The sequence below is a fragment of the Haemaphysalis longicornis genome, unplaced genomic scaffold (assembly GCF_048455015.1).
Source record: "Haemaphysalis longicornis isolate Haplotype H1 unplaced genomic scaffold, Haemaphysalis longicornis Haplotype H1 scaffold_10, whole genome shotgun sequence".
NCBI lineage: Eukaryota > Metazoa > Arthropoda > Arachnida > Ixodida > Ixodidae > Haemaphysalis > Haemaphysalis longicornis.
The window spans coordinates 34169267-34188174 of record NW_027526204.1 but is presented as its reverse complement, the minus strand read 5'-3'; the positions used below and the strand labels follow the sequence as shown (position 1 = coordinate 34188174).

The following is an 18908-nucleotide window of genomic DNA, read 5'->3' as shown; positions in this document are numbered from 1 at the left end:
TCGGCTGCTAAACTAGGCGCACTCTCCTCTTCACATGAGCGCGGGGACGCGCTGATCACCCAACCGGATCTTGTGCCACTGTGACTTCGCGTTCTAATATTACCAAAGAATATTCGTGTCGGCGCGCATGGTGAATTATATGTTTTTACCCGACAACGACATTTCCTCAGGAACGTTCCACAAACACTGCTTCTGGCATTGAGCGCGTCCGGTTTTGAATAGGCACCGCTAAGTACATGCTACATTTAGCGGTATGTCGTAGTTGCATATCCACCCGGAGCTGCTGTTTTTTTTAAACGAATTAGCCCAACCATTCCCGCGCGAGGCCCCCACGTGCCCCACGGGTTCGGCGGGTGGCGGCAGGGGGCTGCTACCTCGTCTCTGCCGCGCGTATCCGGGTTCCGCATCTGCTTGAAAATATTTTCGACAAGAGCGACAAAAGTAGTGTGCAAATTGGGAATTTGTGTATTTTATTTTCGCTATCCCCGTGCGTCCAAAATCCGGTTCGCGGGCTGTATAAAACGTTACCGGTTAGTGGGATGGATCACCCGTGGAGGCTTCCAGTACCAGCAGTGTCTTCAAGCCAGCAGGAACATCTTGAACCATGGCACCAATCATGCTTATGTTGGCCCTCACCACGCACACTGCCTTTGCGGCAACCAGTAAGGAGCATTCTCAATTCTACTAATGTTTCTCAGCCGATGTCGAGTGATGTTTGATTTAATACTAGAGTCCGCCAAGGGGGTTTGAAAATTTCTCCCGTTAATGCTTCATTGCTCTTAGAGATGAGAACACTTGGCGCGCCTCATCGCCTGCGTTGCGTCGGCGCGTTAAACCCTACAATTACTAAATCGACACAACTTGTAACGTAAAAATTAAAGATGGCGGCGGGACTCTGCAGATATTTCCACGCTCATTCAGCAGATGCATTCGTATTGCTGATGGTGGGAGACAGACATTTTTTTAACTTTTTAAGGACAAAGTGCAGTGTACGCGCAAGGTAACCAATTCGGAAACCATGGGTGGTTGGATATCAGGACATCGCTCTTGGTTTCTTTTGCAATAATAAGCCCTTTCGCATAACTTAACGCAGCCCTACAGATGCAAGTAGTGTTTTCGTCAAAGAATATTTCATAATATCTGACCAGACTCGGTAGTAACCACCCAAAATAACGAAATATTTGCTATCGAGGTGCAAAAAAAACGGCTTTTTTGCTTTACTTGAGTGAACGTATACATTATTCTAACGTAAAAATAAAGCTGGGTTTCGTCTTCGCTGTTGTATTTGTGAAAGGGTTGATAAGTCAAGCTAGGACTATGTAAATGTCGCTATATACTTGCCTAATATACGTGTGGAGGTGCGGGATTCGTCGACCTTAGCCACAATAAATAGACTTGTCATTATAAAACTAATAGCTATGAATGACATGAAGCGTGCTTTGTGAGTTTATGAGTCTAGAGAAGGGTGTTTCAACAAAAAAAGTTTACATTGTCGGGTATCAATCGAGAACATAAAATATAGCATTCGAAACTGAAATCAGGTGAACGTAGCACTGAGATGGCACAGGAGAAGTGATTGCGAACTTTCCCCTCTAGGGAAACTAAGGAAAAGTGTTCCGTGGTTACAGAACTTCGCCGGTAAATAAACGTGGCTAAACGCTGCTACCAGGTTGCGGGACAATGACTAGTGTTCCCTCGCTGAGTTGCCTTAAAAATTATCGTATGGTTGCCGGCAAAACGCCCTGTTTGCTTCTCCCAGTGTTTCAAAGTACAGTAAACAATTATTATTTTTTTCATGATGATGATAGCCTCCTTCAAAAGGCGTCAACTTTTATACTTTGATTAGGTGAATGTCAAGATGTGGAGTGAGTTTACCCTGCGTACCCTGCTTCACCAAAGCAGCACTCGTCGGCGAATCAGAAGTACTGGTTCTCTGAAAAAGGCGACGTTAGATGCAATCTGTTTCGTTCTGCCTCACGGCATTGTATCGTTTAAATTGTGACATGCTTCAGAATACATTGTTTTGCAATTTAAAGGGTAAAGTACCCTCTAAAATTAAAAGAAAACGAAGTCGTTTTGTTGTATTTTGCGAAGGGTACAAAACTGTCACGTGCCATTTTAAAGTGTTTCACCCTATACATCGCAGTGTATGTAGTTTCCCAACTGAAAAAACCTCATGTTTAGACATTTTTCTTGCTTTTATTTTCAGCTGGCTGCATCAACGTAACTCTGCCGGGAATTTCTGGGCTTGGGACGGTATGTAGCTGATATTCAAGCAACGTTTTGTCGCTTACAAAGCATTTTGCTCGTATGAACGAAGTTCCTTTTATAGTCATGCATCAGCGAAAACATGACGGGACAAAGAAAAGACTACGACACTAGCGCTGTCCCGTCACAGTTCCGCGCTTCCAATATTGCGAATGCTAACCCACTGGTCCACTTCTCGATCCTTTTGCGTTTATGATACTTTCTCCCACTGTGACATTTTTGTACAAATAATGCTTGCATCAGGAAGGTCCACTGGTAGCCGACACATTTTCCGCCGCACATCTTTCAACCTAACTCCTAGCACTCACAGTTGCAGCAACCTGTTCATTTAATATCAAAGCCGCTGTTACAAAAGCGCAAAAGAAGAGGCAAGCTGAAGCTTGTGGCCACAGGTGTTCCCAAGGTAACTGCGAGTGAATTTCGACAAACAGATGTCCCATACTGCAGGCTCATCTGTTTCGCGTGGTCTGAACCGTATTTCACGAGGGGTCACCGAAGAAGCAGCATTGGAACGCTAGTTCACAGCAACAGCTGTTAGACTTTCCCACACTCCCCGTGCGTACACGAAACGAAATGAGAGCGCGGAGTTCTCCCCTAGTGAGATAAAGGATAACAAAACTGAAGGCGCAGCAGAAACAGCCCAGGAATGAATCATGCATACCTATAACAGCCGGTTTTGACACGATGGCGATGCGAACTACGTATGGGACAACAGAAGCGCGTTGTTCTGTAGACTGCAAATATATGATTGCTTTTACTGTTTGAGCAATGTATGGGCCATGTTGGTAACATATCCTCGTCTATCTGCCTCGTTCAGTAGCAGAGCGAGCAATAACAGTTCAGAACTAAAATAGAGCGGAGAAAGCTCATGATAGCATCCTTCGATATGGTAGGAGGTGACGTTGCCATGGAGACGTCACGTTGCGCGCATATTCTGTACTTTTTCAGGGCCATCCGCAATCTCTAGCGTTTCTGCATGTTTTCGGATCCGGCCGTCCACCCGGAAGCGCCGGTCTGCTGAAAGGAATACTTTGCACACTGGCCTGGCGGCACGTCCGCCGGCGCGCGCCACACTGCCGATGAGAGGTCGAATTAGGCGTCCCTGCGGTTTACATCACAAAGCGTGTGACCCGACAAGAACTGTCATGCATATAACCAGCGTTGCTCGGCGTAGCCTTTGGTCCATGTGTCGGCGGGCGTTCAATGATGTGTTCGAGCTTCTTGTCTTCGTTTGTGGGCGTACGGACAAGGTTCTCTCATATTACTGACGATCCACAGAAGGACCTTTAACTACTATTTTAATTGCTTTGTAGGTGGGCAAGCCTCGTACATCACATGAAGCTGGTTCTGCCGTGTGCATCGCGCGTTCGGCGGAAGTTTCGCAGTAATTTGCTTTTGTGGGATATAAGCTCAAAGGACGTACGACGCCGGCGTCGCTCCTGCCAGCTTGTGGGAAGTTTTGCCATCTGTACAGGCCTCAGTTCTCAGGTTTCCACTTGGATGAATCTGCAGGGGAAGCAAGGAGTAATATGCAAGGGAGTAATAAGACAAGTTTCAGCCTCTGTACAATTTTCTGCACGGGACAATTTTCAGCCTCTGCTTATAAAAACAAGCACTAGAATTCGCAAGACTTCACCATTTTAAACGTTAAATGTTTGGCATCTGAACCATGTTGCCTATGTAGTTCGCTTGCGCCATACATTGTGGTTTATGTTATTTCAGCCACGTATCGTTCTTCTGCATTTTCTGCAGAGTAAACTCAAACAACTTCTAGGGGGAAAATATACCTCGGGGACTGAAGTCTGCGTACGCTCTTTCGAGGCGGAAAACTGAGAGTACTTATCAAAGACATTTTCCCTGCTGCATTGTGTTTACGCGTCTTCACTCGCTTCGCTTTCTCAGGGTTTTAGCGCTAACTAGTTCGAAGGGAGACGCCGGCCACCAATTCGCCAGAATCAAAGTTGTGCGCGACTGGGGTGAATCTTTCCACTTACTTGCTGGCCCGTTTACCAGTCACACCGCACTACTCCAGCGCTCCACGAACTAGACTAACTTTTGTTCAACCACAGGTAACATAACGGAGCGCAGCGTAACGTGGTCGGCTCTATACAGAAAACTGAGTGAATAGAGGAAAGAAGGACGTTCGAAATTTAAGGAGGATTTCGGAAAACGCAGGTTACAAGCAAATAGAAGGCTGTGGAAGTGACCTTCAACGGGCTTCGCCAGGCTAGTGTGTATGATAATAGAAATCTAGCAAGAAAACCACCCTTACCCATTCTGTAAATGCTGGAATTCGGGCTCCGAAAGCCGCATTTGCTAAACATTTCGCTAGCCTGTTTCCTATATAGGAGAACAGTAGCTGCAACTTGACAAGCGTTGTTTTTAGCGTCTTAAAAATACTGGTATTAGACGACGAAAGCGCAACGAAGATTTACAAAGGTTCAACCTACTCTTGTGGCGAAATGCGAAATTCAGCAAAGCCGCAGAAAGGAGCAATGGGCGTGATCGGACAGACAGTTCGGAGACTCTATGACCACGAATACTCAGGAGCGATAGGCAGCCCAAAAATCCCAAAAATCGTACTTAGTAAAAATGTTTGACATCTGCCATCAGTATGTTCCGGCTGTACTGGACCTATAACGCGTCACCACGCATAATAAACTGCCGCGTCTCTCTTAAGTAATGGTTTCACATAGCTTAAGCCCATATTCTTGCCATGCGTAATCGCCATCGCTAAGTGGGCGGAATCAATAAAAAAATTTCTTCCTCGGCTGGGAAGGCCTGTTTTACATAAACAGACGGTTAATCAACCTCAAGCTTACCGCAAACTTAATCGTGACATACCAGCATTACGTGATTAGCACCAACGTGAGAGTACTCACCATTAGGATTACCGAAAAATTCACTGTGCAAAATTAGCAGAGCTTACTGAAGGTGTCCGCCAGCTTAGTGTAGCACATCGACTTTGATAATTGTTTTAACTCTTCGCGTCACGGTCCCAGTCTATAAAGATATACAGAGATTAAACGACCCCCCCCCCCCCCTAAACACTTATTAGCTAGATTACACAACCTGTTTAGTTTCTCCCGTATGCAGGGGAAACAATTTTTTAGCACATCTGAATTGCCTCCTCCCATCGGGTTGTTGAATGACTTTCCCGAGAACTTATCACCTGACGCCCACTCCAATTCCATCGGTAACAAATTACACTTAGGATATTTATACTACCGATGTAACCGCCATATAGTGAGGTATGGACGTAAAAAAACGGCGTGTCAGCCAGTTCGGTTGGCTGGGAGGTTAAATTACGTTATTCGTCCAAGATATTGCGAAAGTTGTGGCAACAGTCTGAACCCGACCCTTGGCAATTTTAAGTTTCAATACCTTCAATGTATCATACACAAAGTTCTCTGAAAACTCTTCGAAATCATTTTGCTCTCATTTTTTTTGTTTTTGCTCCTTTTTTGTATTGCCTTATCCACTTGATCTTTTTGTGTTATACACATTATCTCTGTTCGCACTGTTATGGCGTCCTCCATATAAAATACAAAATTCTATTGCAAATTTCAGTTACTAGTGTCGTATAGTTTTGAAACAGACGGAACTTGAATTTTTTTCGTTCTGTCGTGAGATGGGACGCGTTTTTATAGGGTATATTTTTTGGTCGACCTTACGTATGTTTAGCGTTTAATTTATGCGCACTTTTCATGCATCACTTATGTTACGAGCTAAAACTTGCACTGGTGTGTTTGTTAGCCCCACTTGCTTAGTTCCCTATCCAAGGGTCTCAAAGGTAAGTAAAGCTTGTTGTTAGGCTAGTTGGTGTTGCATAGTTGCAGGAAGAAACTGCGCAAGTCGACGGGACGGATGAAGAAGAACAACAGGACTGCGCATGTCCTGTTCTCCTTCTTCATCCGTCCCATTTATTTGCGCAGTTTCTTCCTGTGTCTCTAAGGCACTTGTAAGTAATGCTGTAATCGGTTCCCAGCTTCACTAGGCAGAGGGCGGAGGGGCACACATGCTTCGCAGTCCCTCCCATGAAAAACACCAAAAATAATAAATACGCTTGCTGACTCTCATGCGTTGTGCCGGCGAATGATATGACTACCAATGATATCACGCAGGAGTACGTCGAGTCGACGGTTTAAGCAATAAGAGTATGCGAGGAATTATCAGATAACTACAGGCGATTACTCCCAAGCGCTTTGGTGGTTTGTAGATATGCATGACCATAACTCCAGGAAATGCCAAATACAAGAAGGACGTGACTACTTTATTACCCTTTCAACGCCATTACCTTTATTATTTGTTTTTTTTTTGTTTTTGGTGTCGGGAATGACAAGTATGTGGAATTTACACGCTGAATTTCCCGTTCAACGCAAATCTTCCTCAATGGACAACGTGATGGGGGGGTCGAACTTCTACCAACCCACGAACCAATGCGTCCGTATTAAATATTTAACGATCGTATCGTCAGCCGATCAAGAGCAAGCATGCCAATGTATTTGGGCTCTATGGAGTAGAATAGTAGTTGTAATAATGGTAGATAGTAGATATAGTAATAATAGAATATATAACAATATTAATATTAGTAATAAAATAAGATAAATAATTTATATCAATCAATCAATCAATCATTTATTTGCGTGCGCAGGAACAGCCGGGGGGGCCTTTGTGCTGGCGCACGGAAACAGAAACACACGAAACATAATGTACACATCTCTCAAATACAAAATAAAATACAAAATACAAAAAAAACGAAAGGATAGCTTATGTTGAAGTTACGGAATGAAAGTCATTTAAGTGCATGAACTCAAGGATAAAACACAAATGGAGAATAAGAAAAGTTGGCAGTTACGCCAATACAAACTCACAGACATGTTTGCGAAACAGAGTAGGGCAATCATTAAATATATAAAGGTAATCCGAGTACCGATTGTACGTGCATTGCAGTGGGAACACAGGGCACAAGACACGCAGACAATTGGGGTTGCAAAAGGTATCATGTTTCCTGGTCCACTTTTGCGGCACATAAAGACGGACATGTTGTAGCAGCTCACCACAAGACACTATGCCGTGCATAATTTTAAAGAGGAAGAGACTATCAGCCTTGTTACGCCTGGAAGTTAAGCATGATAGCGTCAATGAAGAGGGCGATCCAGGGTTATAATTACTACTATCGCCAAAGCGATGGTTGAAGATAGATATGAACTTATTTTGGACCCTTTCTACAAGCTTACGGTTTGTTTTGCTCGTGCTGTTCCAGACAACAGATGCATATTCAAGCTGAGGACGACATGTAGTTGTGTAGAGCTTGAGAAGAGAAATCGGCTCCTTGAACTCCTTGGACACGCAACAGACAACGCCAAGCGATCGAAGAGCTCTACGAGTAATTACCTGCATATGGGGAGAGAAGCTCAGTTTACTGTCTAAAGTGACGCCTAGGTCATTAACCTCTACCACACGTGGGAGTAATTCACCGTTGATGTTATAGGGAAACAAGATGTTGTCAGTCTTTCTTGTGTATGTCATTACCTTAGTTTTAGATGTATTAATGAGGAGTTTGTTGCATGAGCACCAATGCGAGAAGGACGAGATTGCTCTCTGGAGAGCGGAACAGCTGGCAGAGTTGGAAACAGATTTAAATATTTTTACATCATCGGCATATAAAAGAAAATTACAATCAGTAAATATTGTCGCGACATCATTTATAAAGATTGAGAAGAAAAGTGGCCCGAGAACTGAGCCCTGACTGACACCACTGGTGACCTCATAGGAAAGAGAAGAATGTCCATTTACATGCACAAAACATGACCTATCACATAGATAATTGCATATAAGAGATATCATCGATGGTTGTATATCAAGCTCAGATAGTTTTTTGGCTAAGAGCTCGTGGCAGACGACATCAAAAGCCTTGCCTAAACCAAAGTAGACTACATCAAGTTGACCTCTAATTATAATAATAATATCAGAATACTAATGGGATAATAAAACAATACAATTGTAGTTGGAATAGGCGGCAGGCAGGAATTCCATAGCGTGGAGCTTGTACAGAAACAGACCGTAAGGAGCTGGGTTTGTTTACATTGAAATTCTTGTTCTGCCCTTTTAATGGTTCGGCAAGGAAAGAGAACACGTTTTATAGTGACATGGCAAAATGGTCCCTTCAAAAGAGCTTGCCTTTATTTTCTGTTACGTTTTTTTTTACAGTGCCTTGGAACTTCCTTGAACCTGTGCACGACACCCGTGGTAAGAACACGCTAGTGGCTTCGACCTATTTTCTGTTCTTTCCGATACCCGTACCCATTGTATTTTAAGTGCAGAGCACTTTATGGGCTCGCCTTGTCGTGTTAGCTTGCCAACGGTTGATGCGACTGCCGGAATCCGGCGGCGTAGCGAAATAACGGACCCAAGCAGAGCCTTCTGTCCGATCGTCAGGGAGTCACGGTGAGGCTTCGAAAACCAAGCTGTTTAAATCGTCATAACCGTTCAATCTTGGTGAACCGCTAGAGCTTGTCGTTAATCGCCCCGTTATTTAGCGCAAAGAAAACTTCATTACCATTTGAGGAAAAGAGGAATCTTTACATATCCAGGTACCTTTACTTGAAACTTCCGTACCAATGCTTCTCGTGACTTACGTGTCTTATATAGCTTAAATTTCAGACGACAGGTTCATTTATTGCCATCAATATATTTCTGGGTGACAAATGTTAGGGCAGAAATACGGTTTTACAAAGTTGTTACAGCCGCACATCTGAAAGAAGGGTATTATTGGAATTAACCAAAAAGCGAAGAAACCTGCATAAATCTCAGCCAATCTTGTTTTGCGTTAGTAAACCTTAAACTACAAAAAGTAGTGTCGCTGCAAAAGGAACTGCTAATGACTGCATCGTTTACAATTCCCTGTTGGAAGGGGCGTAGGGGGGGGGTAAACTTCGAGTAACTTGTATTGAATCATTGCACTGCCTGGTTTAGGCATAACTCAGACAATTCCCAGAACAGGCAACCACTCATTTATTAATTTTCAGTGTCAAACCCTTTCATCTTTGTGGCCGCTATGTATGCCTGCGAATAACACGCTGCTTTTGTTTTGTCCCGCAGTCTGGAATCGTGACAGCTTTAACGAAGGTTCTCCAGGTAAGTTTGGCAACGTGTGTCTCATACGTGTGGCTTTTGTAAAGTGATGTACATCTTTGCTATGCATTGTTCGCAATGCTAAGCACAGCAATGGTGCAATTTAAGAAAAATGTGATTGCAGGCACAAAAATACGTGAATTTCGTACCGCAAAGGCATCACAATGTGTACGGTGTTGTTGTACAGTGACTAAACCTGACAAAATTTGTACGGCGCTATGACACTTTCACAGCTGCTTTTTTGCGTCTTTTTCCTCTTGTATTGTTGAATCAACCAATTATTTATCGGACTAGGAATTACAAACCGCATTACACATTCTGCATTCCATGCATGATCCACGTTTATTGTAGCGTGATCATTCCTTCGCGACTTCTTCCGGAAATTTGCCCGCCCATAACGCGTGACGTAACAATGACACTAGATTTAATATAGGTGGTGGATAATTGTAATAATTTAAGGCCTTTTAAGTGTTACTTTTTACTGGGCATAATTCACCTTTTGAAGACATATTTCTGTACTTTATTAGCTGCAGACGCTTAACATCAGCAAAGTGTAAAAACCAGCGTGTTGAACAGACAAAAAAATACCGGTTCGGTTGCGGTTCTGGTTCAGGCGAAATAATTTCGTTCCGGTTCAGTTCCGGTTCGACAAAATCACGTACCAAACCGGTTCGCGAACTGCTACAGGAGCTTGAACCGGTTCGCAAACCGGTTCGATGAGTTGAATTATAATTAGAAAAATTAAAAAATGTATATTTAGTAGTTTAAAACGGCAGTCAAATCAAAATACAAACAAAAATTCAAAATGCGGCTGTTCCCCAAGGAGAGTGGTGCAATTGCAAGGCAAACTTTCCACAATTACTACATATTAGAAAAACAGATGAAGTTTCGACGATTTACCACCCACTTTCTCGCCCAGACTTTATGTTGTCCTAGCGTTTTCATAAAGCCACCGCCAAGAGATATGACTTTGGGGTATATTTTCTGCCGTTTTCTTTTTTTCTGAAATGACAATCGTTGTAATGGAATCGTCTATCCCGCTAACCGTGAAACCTTAAATTTAGGCCTGCGTACTGCCGCGTTCAAATACCGCCGCTTAATACCGACGGCACACAATGTTCATATTTGTAACAAAACAGAAAAATCCTACAACAGGCACATAAATGCTACCAATGAATTAGATTATTTGGCCACCCTGAATAATTTGTTAGCTGTCACCTTATCGAATGTGTTAGCCACACTTTTGTTAAAAGTAAGCTTTAGTTAATGCTCGGTCACTGCATCATTGTTCTGACCACTGCAATTCCTTTTGCAATAGCTATGCCAGATGTGTGCATTACAATGAGTATGTCATCATAACGCCTGACCCCCTGGCATCGTTCCGAGTGCTACGTTGCGGAATCGTATAACAGATTATGCTATTACAAAATGAAAGGGAAATTTTACGCTCGGAGCATGAGATGGGACTTTTTTGGGTAGGCGCGTTTTAATCCGTCCACAGCAGTACTCCTCCCTGGAACGAGTAGCAGTAGAAGTTATGTAGTGAGTCGGGCAGTCATTACAAGTGCACCTCCGAAAAAAAATCAGATCTGAAACACACAAAACTGCATCAGCAGCAAAGAGCTTACCCACTGAGCAGCTCCTGCGGTCACACTTGTGAAGTATTAAAAATTTGCAGTTGTCGGACCTTTTAAACCAACTACGAAATGCAAAAACGGCACACATTAGGTGTGAGCTTTCGCTGTTGCCCAGTGGAGCACTTCTGCAGGTTGATTGCTCCAATAAAGTGGCAGATACGGAAGGGCAAAATGGTTTTATATCTGAGATTAACAGCGCAAAAGTACGGCACAATTGAAGGAGTAGACTAAAAGCGCTGTGTTAGTCTACACCTTTAATTGTGCCGCTCTTTCGCGCTGTTAATCTCTTATATGTCATGCAAGCAGCCAAGAATGGCATTTCGTTTGGTCAATTTGTACCACGCTCGCGTTTCCAGCAGCAACAGACCATTGCTACATTGGTGCTCATTCATTTCCCCTGTTGCTACACAGAGCGTGATAGTGTTCAATTGTCTGAAAGGTAAGGTGCGCGAGCGGGTACACAGTTGATGGTACATGTAAGAAAAAAGGCCTGAATTGTATTGACTGTGCAATATCAACAACGGAGGGTCGAACCGTTTCGGCATGAACCGGTAACCATTATTTTTTTTTCGGTTCAGTTCGGGTTCGGGTTCAGCGTGCTCAAAATTAATGGTTCGGGTTCGGGTTTGGTTCCGGCAAATTACCGGTTCGGTTCCGGTTTTTGGTTCCGTTCGGTACCGGTTGGATACCATGGTAAAAACAGAAGTAAATAATTAACTCACTCAATAAGAAACAATAAATAAAGTACTAAGTAATTATTTAAAAACTTTTAGGATTCCCTCCGGGGTATCTCAAAACAAAAGCTTAGTTCTCTCCGGCTCTAGCTAACGAACGTTGATGCAACATTATGTGCGTCGTACCGATATCATGTTGACGGAGCAGTTATGCGAACGTGAGGGTAATGCGTGGTCGCACTGAGCATCGCGCATAGACCGTAAGACGTATCGAAGCGTGCCGGAGCCCCAAGGATGGAACATCACTAGAAATGCTATTTTAAGCTGGTTATTAGGCTGTGAGGGCTCCACCGCAATTGAACTATTTGGACTTCGTGAAGATGTCCTGTCTGATCTGTGGCGTCGGCAGTGATCGACCTGGGCCTACGCCTCGCAGCAGTGCCCAGAGGCTCGTGCATCTCCGAAGTACTGTCTGACGTCGACCTGCAGCGTGCCCCAGTGCCGGAATGCGTCGGGAGGCAAGATCGCGGGCCAGGACACTTACTCGCTCACTCCTCTGGACATATTGGGGTCGTGGAATTCGGATAACACCGTGGACAACCTTCGACAGGGCGCAGAAAGCATGTTCCAGCTAACGTCACGTTATGTTGTGGCGTAAGAGAAGTCTGCAGACGAGCTGTAAGTCGGGTGTACATAACGGCGGCTCAGTCTGAGGGCTTAGTAAAACGGGACGTACCTCATCACATTCATATTGGGCTCACTAATTCATGAAAATGTTCCTAGCAGCCACGTTTGCCGATTTTAGAATTGTGAAATGTAAAACTCTCGTGATGACGATGATTGGAGGCCTTCCGTTTTATTAGGAACACCAGTTTTCACCAACCGACTTGCATGTTGTAATTCTCTGATTAGCCGTACCCTTAACTAATCTAATGGCTTTACCTCAGCCTACCTGCCTATGCCCCCAACCCCTGTTTTAAACTCCCGTCGCTCCCTCCGGTCCTTTTCCTGTGCATACGCATTTGTTTTTTCCTCCCCCCGTTGTTCTAAATTCCTATCCATTTTATTACTACTCCCTCGGGCCCCCTTTTTCCTAGTTTCTTGCCACCATCCCTCGAGCTGGCCTCTTCGTCCCCTCCATGGCTCCTTCTCACACCATACCCCAAATCCTATGTCAAATTCGCTGCCCTGTGGCCACGCCACGGTCGTATCTCCATGCAGTCTGTGACAATATCCTCTATGGTTTCCCGATCCTCGCCGCAGCATATTCCCACATAAAATGAGAAAAAATGGGCTATTAGGAACATTTCTATGGATCTGTAAAACTTTTCCTATTGGTGCATGGTGGTTTTTAAATTTTAAAGCACGTGCGACGCGAATTAGTAAGTCCCATACAAATGTGATCACATGGGTCCCCAGAAACCCCGGCAAAGGTATAATAGAAACGTAGGACCAAGGTGAGAGCCCATATATTCGATTCACTAGAAACCAATGGTCTTGTGGCCTTTGCTATACATAAAAACTTCAAAAACGTAGAATGTATCCTTTGACTGCCACAAATCATGCATGGAAGGAAAAGGGTGGACTTCAGCATCCCGTAAAAAAGCATTGCACTAAGTGTCGAGCAAATGTAGTGGCTTCCGCATGTGGGAAAAACAAGTGCACTTGTGTTTTGCTTCTCCGCGGCAGTGCCTGGTCACCAGTCTGGCCAACACCAGTTTGCTGGGAGTAGTGGCGGCTCTGCTCAACTTCATCAACTTCGGCTTGAGCTTCCTCGGACTGTGTAAGTACCCGCTCGTTTAAGGGACTCTAGTTGAGCTAGAGAACAGAGCACGAACAGAGCAGCACAGAACAGCACGAACAGAGGTTTGAGTCACGTCCACGGCCCGGGCACGAAGCTTTCGTTTGTGAGCCTGGCCAGGCCCGGTAAAGAAGCCCCGCAGACTACTTTAAAGGCTAGGGGAGGGCGAAACCAGGACTGTTCACCCAAAAAGGCAGCAAGCTAGCAAGGCAAGAACAACCCACGGACACGTACTAAACGAATGCTTGTTTTATTTCGCTACACTCGCTAGTTGTGTTCTAAAGAAAGCAGGCATATTGTTGCAAACGGGGCAGTAAAATAGATATTTCGCATATAAATTTTCTTGGGACCAGAAATAGCCCAAGAACACTAATACGCACCACCGGTCACTCTTCGATTGGAGGAAACGAGCCGGATAGCAGCGTTGCCCACGATTTCCGCAAGGGGGAAGATGGCTCTGCCCCGTGCCGCATCCACCCTCCCACACAAATTCAATACGCTGAAACACGGCGGAACTGTTACCAATCTAGACAAGAGTACGCCTTCCCCACCCGTCACTAAGTCTCCCAGATGGACGCATGGGGCGACGACTTCAAACCAGTGCCTTTTACACGTTCCCAGTCAATATACCTCTACAACTGCCCTTTCTGCGACATACCGGTATCCACGCGCTGCCTCGTATGGAAATGCCCCACCACCTAAACCCTGTACTAGCCCCCTTCCCCAGAACACTGGGAGAGCCGCCTGGCCAGCTCGCGGCTCGGAGACCAACAATTGCTGGTCGATCGGGCCCGAGCAGCAGCAGCAGCCCGCGGCGTTCTGAGATGAAAATGTGCCAACCACTTAACATTTTTCTCTTATCGTCTCAAAAAAAGATTTTTTTCTCGTGCTTCTCCTCTGTTAAGTCGCTAATTGTTTTTGATGCAATTCTTTCTCAGATGCTTGTGGAAGATACAAACACAAGTTTCAGAGAACATCTACGTTTAGCTTTTAGACGCACGACGCCGTTAGTAAGCCGTCGAAGGAGCGTTTTTGAAAGCATCTGCTGCATTCACAATTTAAGCTCTCCAAGCACTCAAGACCTCAAGCACTCAAGACTAGCCTCAATGTGTTGTTTAACACCGTTTTTTAACACAGGCCTAGTACGCTTCCGTCGCTGAAGATGCGGGTGTGAGAGCTCGTGGCTGATCATTTTGGTCAGTTTAAGCGGGAAACTAGCACAGCGTCAAGGTTTTTCGCTGACGTTAGTCCGCGTGGCGACATCGATAAGACAACCTCAGGCTATAATGCCGTGGGAAAAAGTGATTTGCAAACAATTTATTTACTAACTATTACCTATGTATATAGATAATTCCTGGTATAATATTCCTGGTATATGGAACCAGGAATAAACGTTCAATGTATTTTCGTACAGGTTTTCGGCGTCGGTTCTAGCTGCCATGTCAAGTGCACGACACGCTTTGTAAAAAACAAGGCCTGGTGATGCGACAAAAGCGTGAAATAATTGAAATTTTGTAGCACAGAATTTCTTAGTCTCAAAACGTAATTCATGTTTAGCACCTGTGGGATGTGCTGTTCCGCCTTTTACAGCACCATATGATTCAAGTGGCGCCGGTACCGCTGTGCAGCTTTTCGGCAAAACGGAACAAACCAGACAGTTTCTTAGAGTTTCTGCATTTAAATGAACTGAATGCTTACTTCAAATATTTCCATCACATGTTTTCTGCAGCCTCGCTCTTCTCCGTGGTAACGGGCTTCGTGACAGCTCCTCTGTGCGCCATCAGCGGGGTGCCCAACTGCCTGACGCTGCTTTCCGGCAACCAGAGCTGCACCGATCCCGTCAGCCTCACCCTTCCCAGCACCCTCAACCTTGGCAGAGTAGGCACGCACTCTCCTGGGCTCTCTAAACAGGGGACTGGGTTTACCTCAGAGTTGTTCCCATACGCGCTTACGGGTGGCTGCAGGTAATTATTAGTGCAGACTTGAATATCAGGGCAGGGAGATTTTCGGGTAAAGGGTCTTGCGATGCATCATTGCTTTAAACGCGATTATTTTGGCAGCCAGTTTAAAGGACCGAGCAGCACATTCGACAAACGCCTTCTGTTTCCGTCGCGTCTGGAAGCACAGCGAAAGCTACAGTTATCACCAGCAGGGAGCAGGACTGCGTGATTTGCTCGTCGCAGCGTGTGCGCCTTTCGTGTCTGCCTTGCTTTCGCGGTTTCTTTTCAAATAGTGGATGTAGATTGCGTTCATTGCTGGAACTGAAGGAAAGCCAGCCAATAGCCGCTACACCGTTGCAATGACGTAATTGTACATGTCAAACAACGCCGAGACTTGGAAAGAAAAGAGAGAAAAATATTTTGAGAAAGTTTCAAAGTTATCTGAATGGGACACAGTAATCATTTGCGGCTGAGGTACTTTGCTACACCCTAATCTGAGTACTGGATGTGCTTATTGACCACGCTCTGCAAGCATTTAGGATTTCGAAAGAAGTTGACAAACGTGTTGCCGGCGCAAGTAACGCGAGTCAGACCAACCAAATGTGTACCCGCTTTATTTTTGGCGCGAGTTCATTTATTTTATTTATTTATTAATTTTTCATACTTCCAGTCTTTGTGAGACCAAAGCAGTTGGGCGTCAGTTCTTGAATACAGCAAACGATAGTTACATTGCTACAGACGGCATTATGTCTTACAGAAAATGACGACGATAATTACACTCCAACAATGAACAGCAGTTACATTCTCTCAGGCGGAATATTAGTAAGTACCATCTATAAATCACCAAAAACTACGCTAATTACACACAAACACAAGAACGTAGGCATTCATGCACCACAAAACACACACGTGGCGGAAACAGCGATTTTAACTGCTTCTACACACAAAGGAAAACAATACACTGATGTACACTCAAGTATACATAAAAATTTGTCCATTGGAGGAAACATACTCACAAAACGACAATTCGACTCACGAAAGAAAAAGCAGTTCCACTAAACATAAAATCTGTCGGAGGTGCGAACATTGCCCGATACAAGCGGCGTCGCTCTTACTCTCCCGCCAAGAGCGACTGTGGCGCCCTCTTATGAGAAGTTGCAGTTTCAGTGTGGCGTTAATACCGAAAGTAGTAAAGAGAGTGCGCCGCATCGTTATATGGAGGACAAAAAATGCGCCGCGACGGTGTTTATGTACCTGTATATGAGGAGCGTGGACACGTGGTGAAGGTGGAGGACCGGACAGCTGACCAAGTGGCACGGAAAGTCCGTAGAAGAAATTGGAGCTTACGGAACAGTTAAAAAGCAGGTAAAGGCAGCACAGACGACAAAGCTGGCACAGTGAGCGGAAGCGAAAAAAACCCTAGAGACTTATAGGGCAGAGAAACGGGAAATTAAGAAGCAGAGATTCCATGGCAATATGAGAGGCAGTGCATTGCTCTTCGAGTCACGGGCGGCGTGCCTGAGAAACCGGACGTTCGCGGGTAGCTACAGGCAGCAGGATGAAACGTGTGCATTCTGCGGCGGTGATCGGAAAACTATACATCATATTGTCAAGGGCTGCACAGAGATACTACCACCGCGGGGTGACAGGGAAACGGTGGTGGCGGAGGCTTTGGGATTTGGGGCGAGGGGGAGCCTAAACTTTAATGCCATAGAGGTGACGAAGAGGCGACTGGAGTGGTGGTTGAGAAAAAGTAGGGAAGGGATGGATACGCAGGCGGAGTAATCATACGGATGAGAATTTAGAACAGCGAGGGGAGCAAAAAGGGGATGGGAGCCACGAGAGTTTAAAACAGGGAAGAGGGAGAGAATGAAGGGAGGTTAGCTTGGATTAGGGCAAGTAAGAGTAATAAAACAGGCAAGTCGGTTGCTGACAACCGGCGCTCAGATTCAAAGGAAGAGACACTGATCATAATCATCATCATGGGCTGCAAAAAGACACGGGATTGCGCTTTCATTATTTCATGCTGTTTTCTTTATCTTCTATCATTCTCTGCTTCTTTTGCGGCCTAGCATTTCAAGCGGGCGAGGCAACGGCCCAGCGGAAAGATCCCCCAGAACGCTTTGGCAATGATTAACATGTGCCGTTTCGTAACGCGAGGGACCGAAGTTAGATCCCGACCAGGAGCAGCCACTTCCTTTTCGAAGCCTCGGTTTCGGTTTCTGACACCGTGACACCGCAAGAGCTACGACGACAGGCCGGGCCCCTAAGGTGCTCCGAACCTAAACAAAACAATTGGGTTTTCACAATGCTCAAGCATCCGTCCATGCGTGTCCGGAAGGAACGACAACAGTACGCTAAGAGATAATGATGACAACCGCTTATATTTCACTGGACAAAAAAGCAACAGTTTCAGAATGTAATTCTTGTATCATTTGCTAATTATTTAGTCTGCAACTCCTTGCTGCATGTCTGTTGCCTGCGGCCGCCGCCCACCCGGAACTGAGGTACCTAACCCGGCTGGTAGTTTCTTAAATAAAACCTTGTTCGTTTTGGCGAATTAGCGTCTGAGCGCATTGCACAGACAAAATGTTAGTGCCCGTTCTCAAGTTTGGAGGTTTAGACACAGGCTTTCACCCGTAAAACGCGCGAGTGAAATCCGATGGCGCACGAGTTTTACTGATATCGAGATATGCAGGGCAGTTTTGTATTCTAGTTGCGAGGCTTTTATAATGCGAAGCCTCACTGGGGACTTCGGTCGTCCGAGAGAAGCACACTGCAGAAAAGATCGCTTTACACAATGTGGAGGGGAAACATTTAGAAGGAGAGCACGCGTTGGCGCATATTCATCGAGTGATTAGTGAGAAGTTTGGGGCAATAGGGGTAGGGAAGCCTGAACCGTTAACATCAGCGCAACAAAATAGTGCGGAAAGGGAACTAAGTTTGTGCAACCTTGATTAGAAAAAAGCAGCGCAAAAGGTTTCCCACAGACATCAGTGTGCACGGACTAAATAGAACTGCAGCTGATAAACCTGCTTGGAGCTGAAAGTAAGGAATCGTTTATAAGGGCAATAGATAAGGTCATAGAAACCAAACAAATACCAGAGTACTGGCTAAAAAGTAGGATGAGTATAATATATTAGGGCAGGGTAGACAAAGCCAGTATTGATTCATACAGACCACTCACAGTAACGTCAGTGGTGTATAGATTCGTAAAGCAGGCGACAAAATCGGAAATTCAAGCATGGATGAAAAAAAAAGAAGAAAAAACTTGGGGAACTCCAGAATGGATATAGACAAGACAGGCGATTTATAGACAATTTGCTCGTGATAACGCAATGCATTGAAATTGCTAAAGCACAGAATAGACCATTACGAATTACGCTCTTGGAGATTAAAGGGGCATATGACAACGTAGACAGAGAACGGCTGTGGAGAATGCTGAAACTCC

General features: G+C 44.9%; 1 protein-coding gene across 1 annotated transcript in view; it reads left to right on the top strand.

Moving 5' to 3' along the window:
- The first annotated feature begins 511 nt into the window (after positions 1–511).
- The window catches only part of LOC144158368 (uncharacterized), a 30180-nt gene continuing 11783 nt past the window's right edge, over positions 512–18908 (top strand). The window contains exons 1-6 of the mRNA XM_077689217.1: positions 512–662; positions 2210–2256; positions 8482–8520; positions 9373–9408; positions 13406–13499; positions 15247–15395. Of these exons, the coding sequence (XP_077545343.1) occupies positions 605–662; positions 2210–2256; positions 8482–8520; positions 9373–9408; positions 13406–13499; positions 15247–15395 (423 nt within the window). The 5' untranslated portion in view covers positions 512–604. The remainder of the gene's footprint in view (positions 663–2209; positions 2257–8481; positions 8521–9372; positions 9409–13405; positions 13500–15246; positions 15396–18908) is intronic.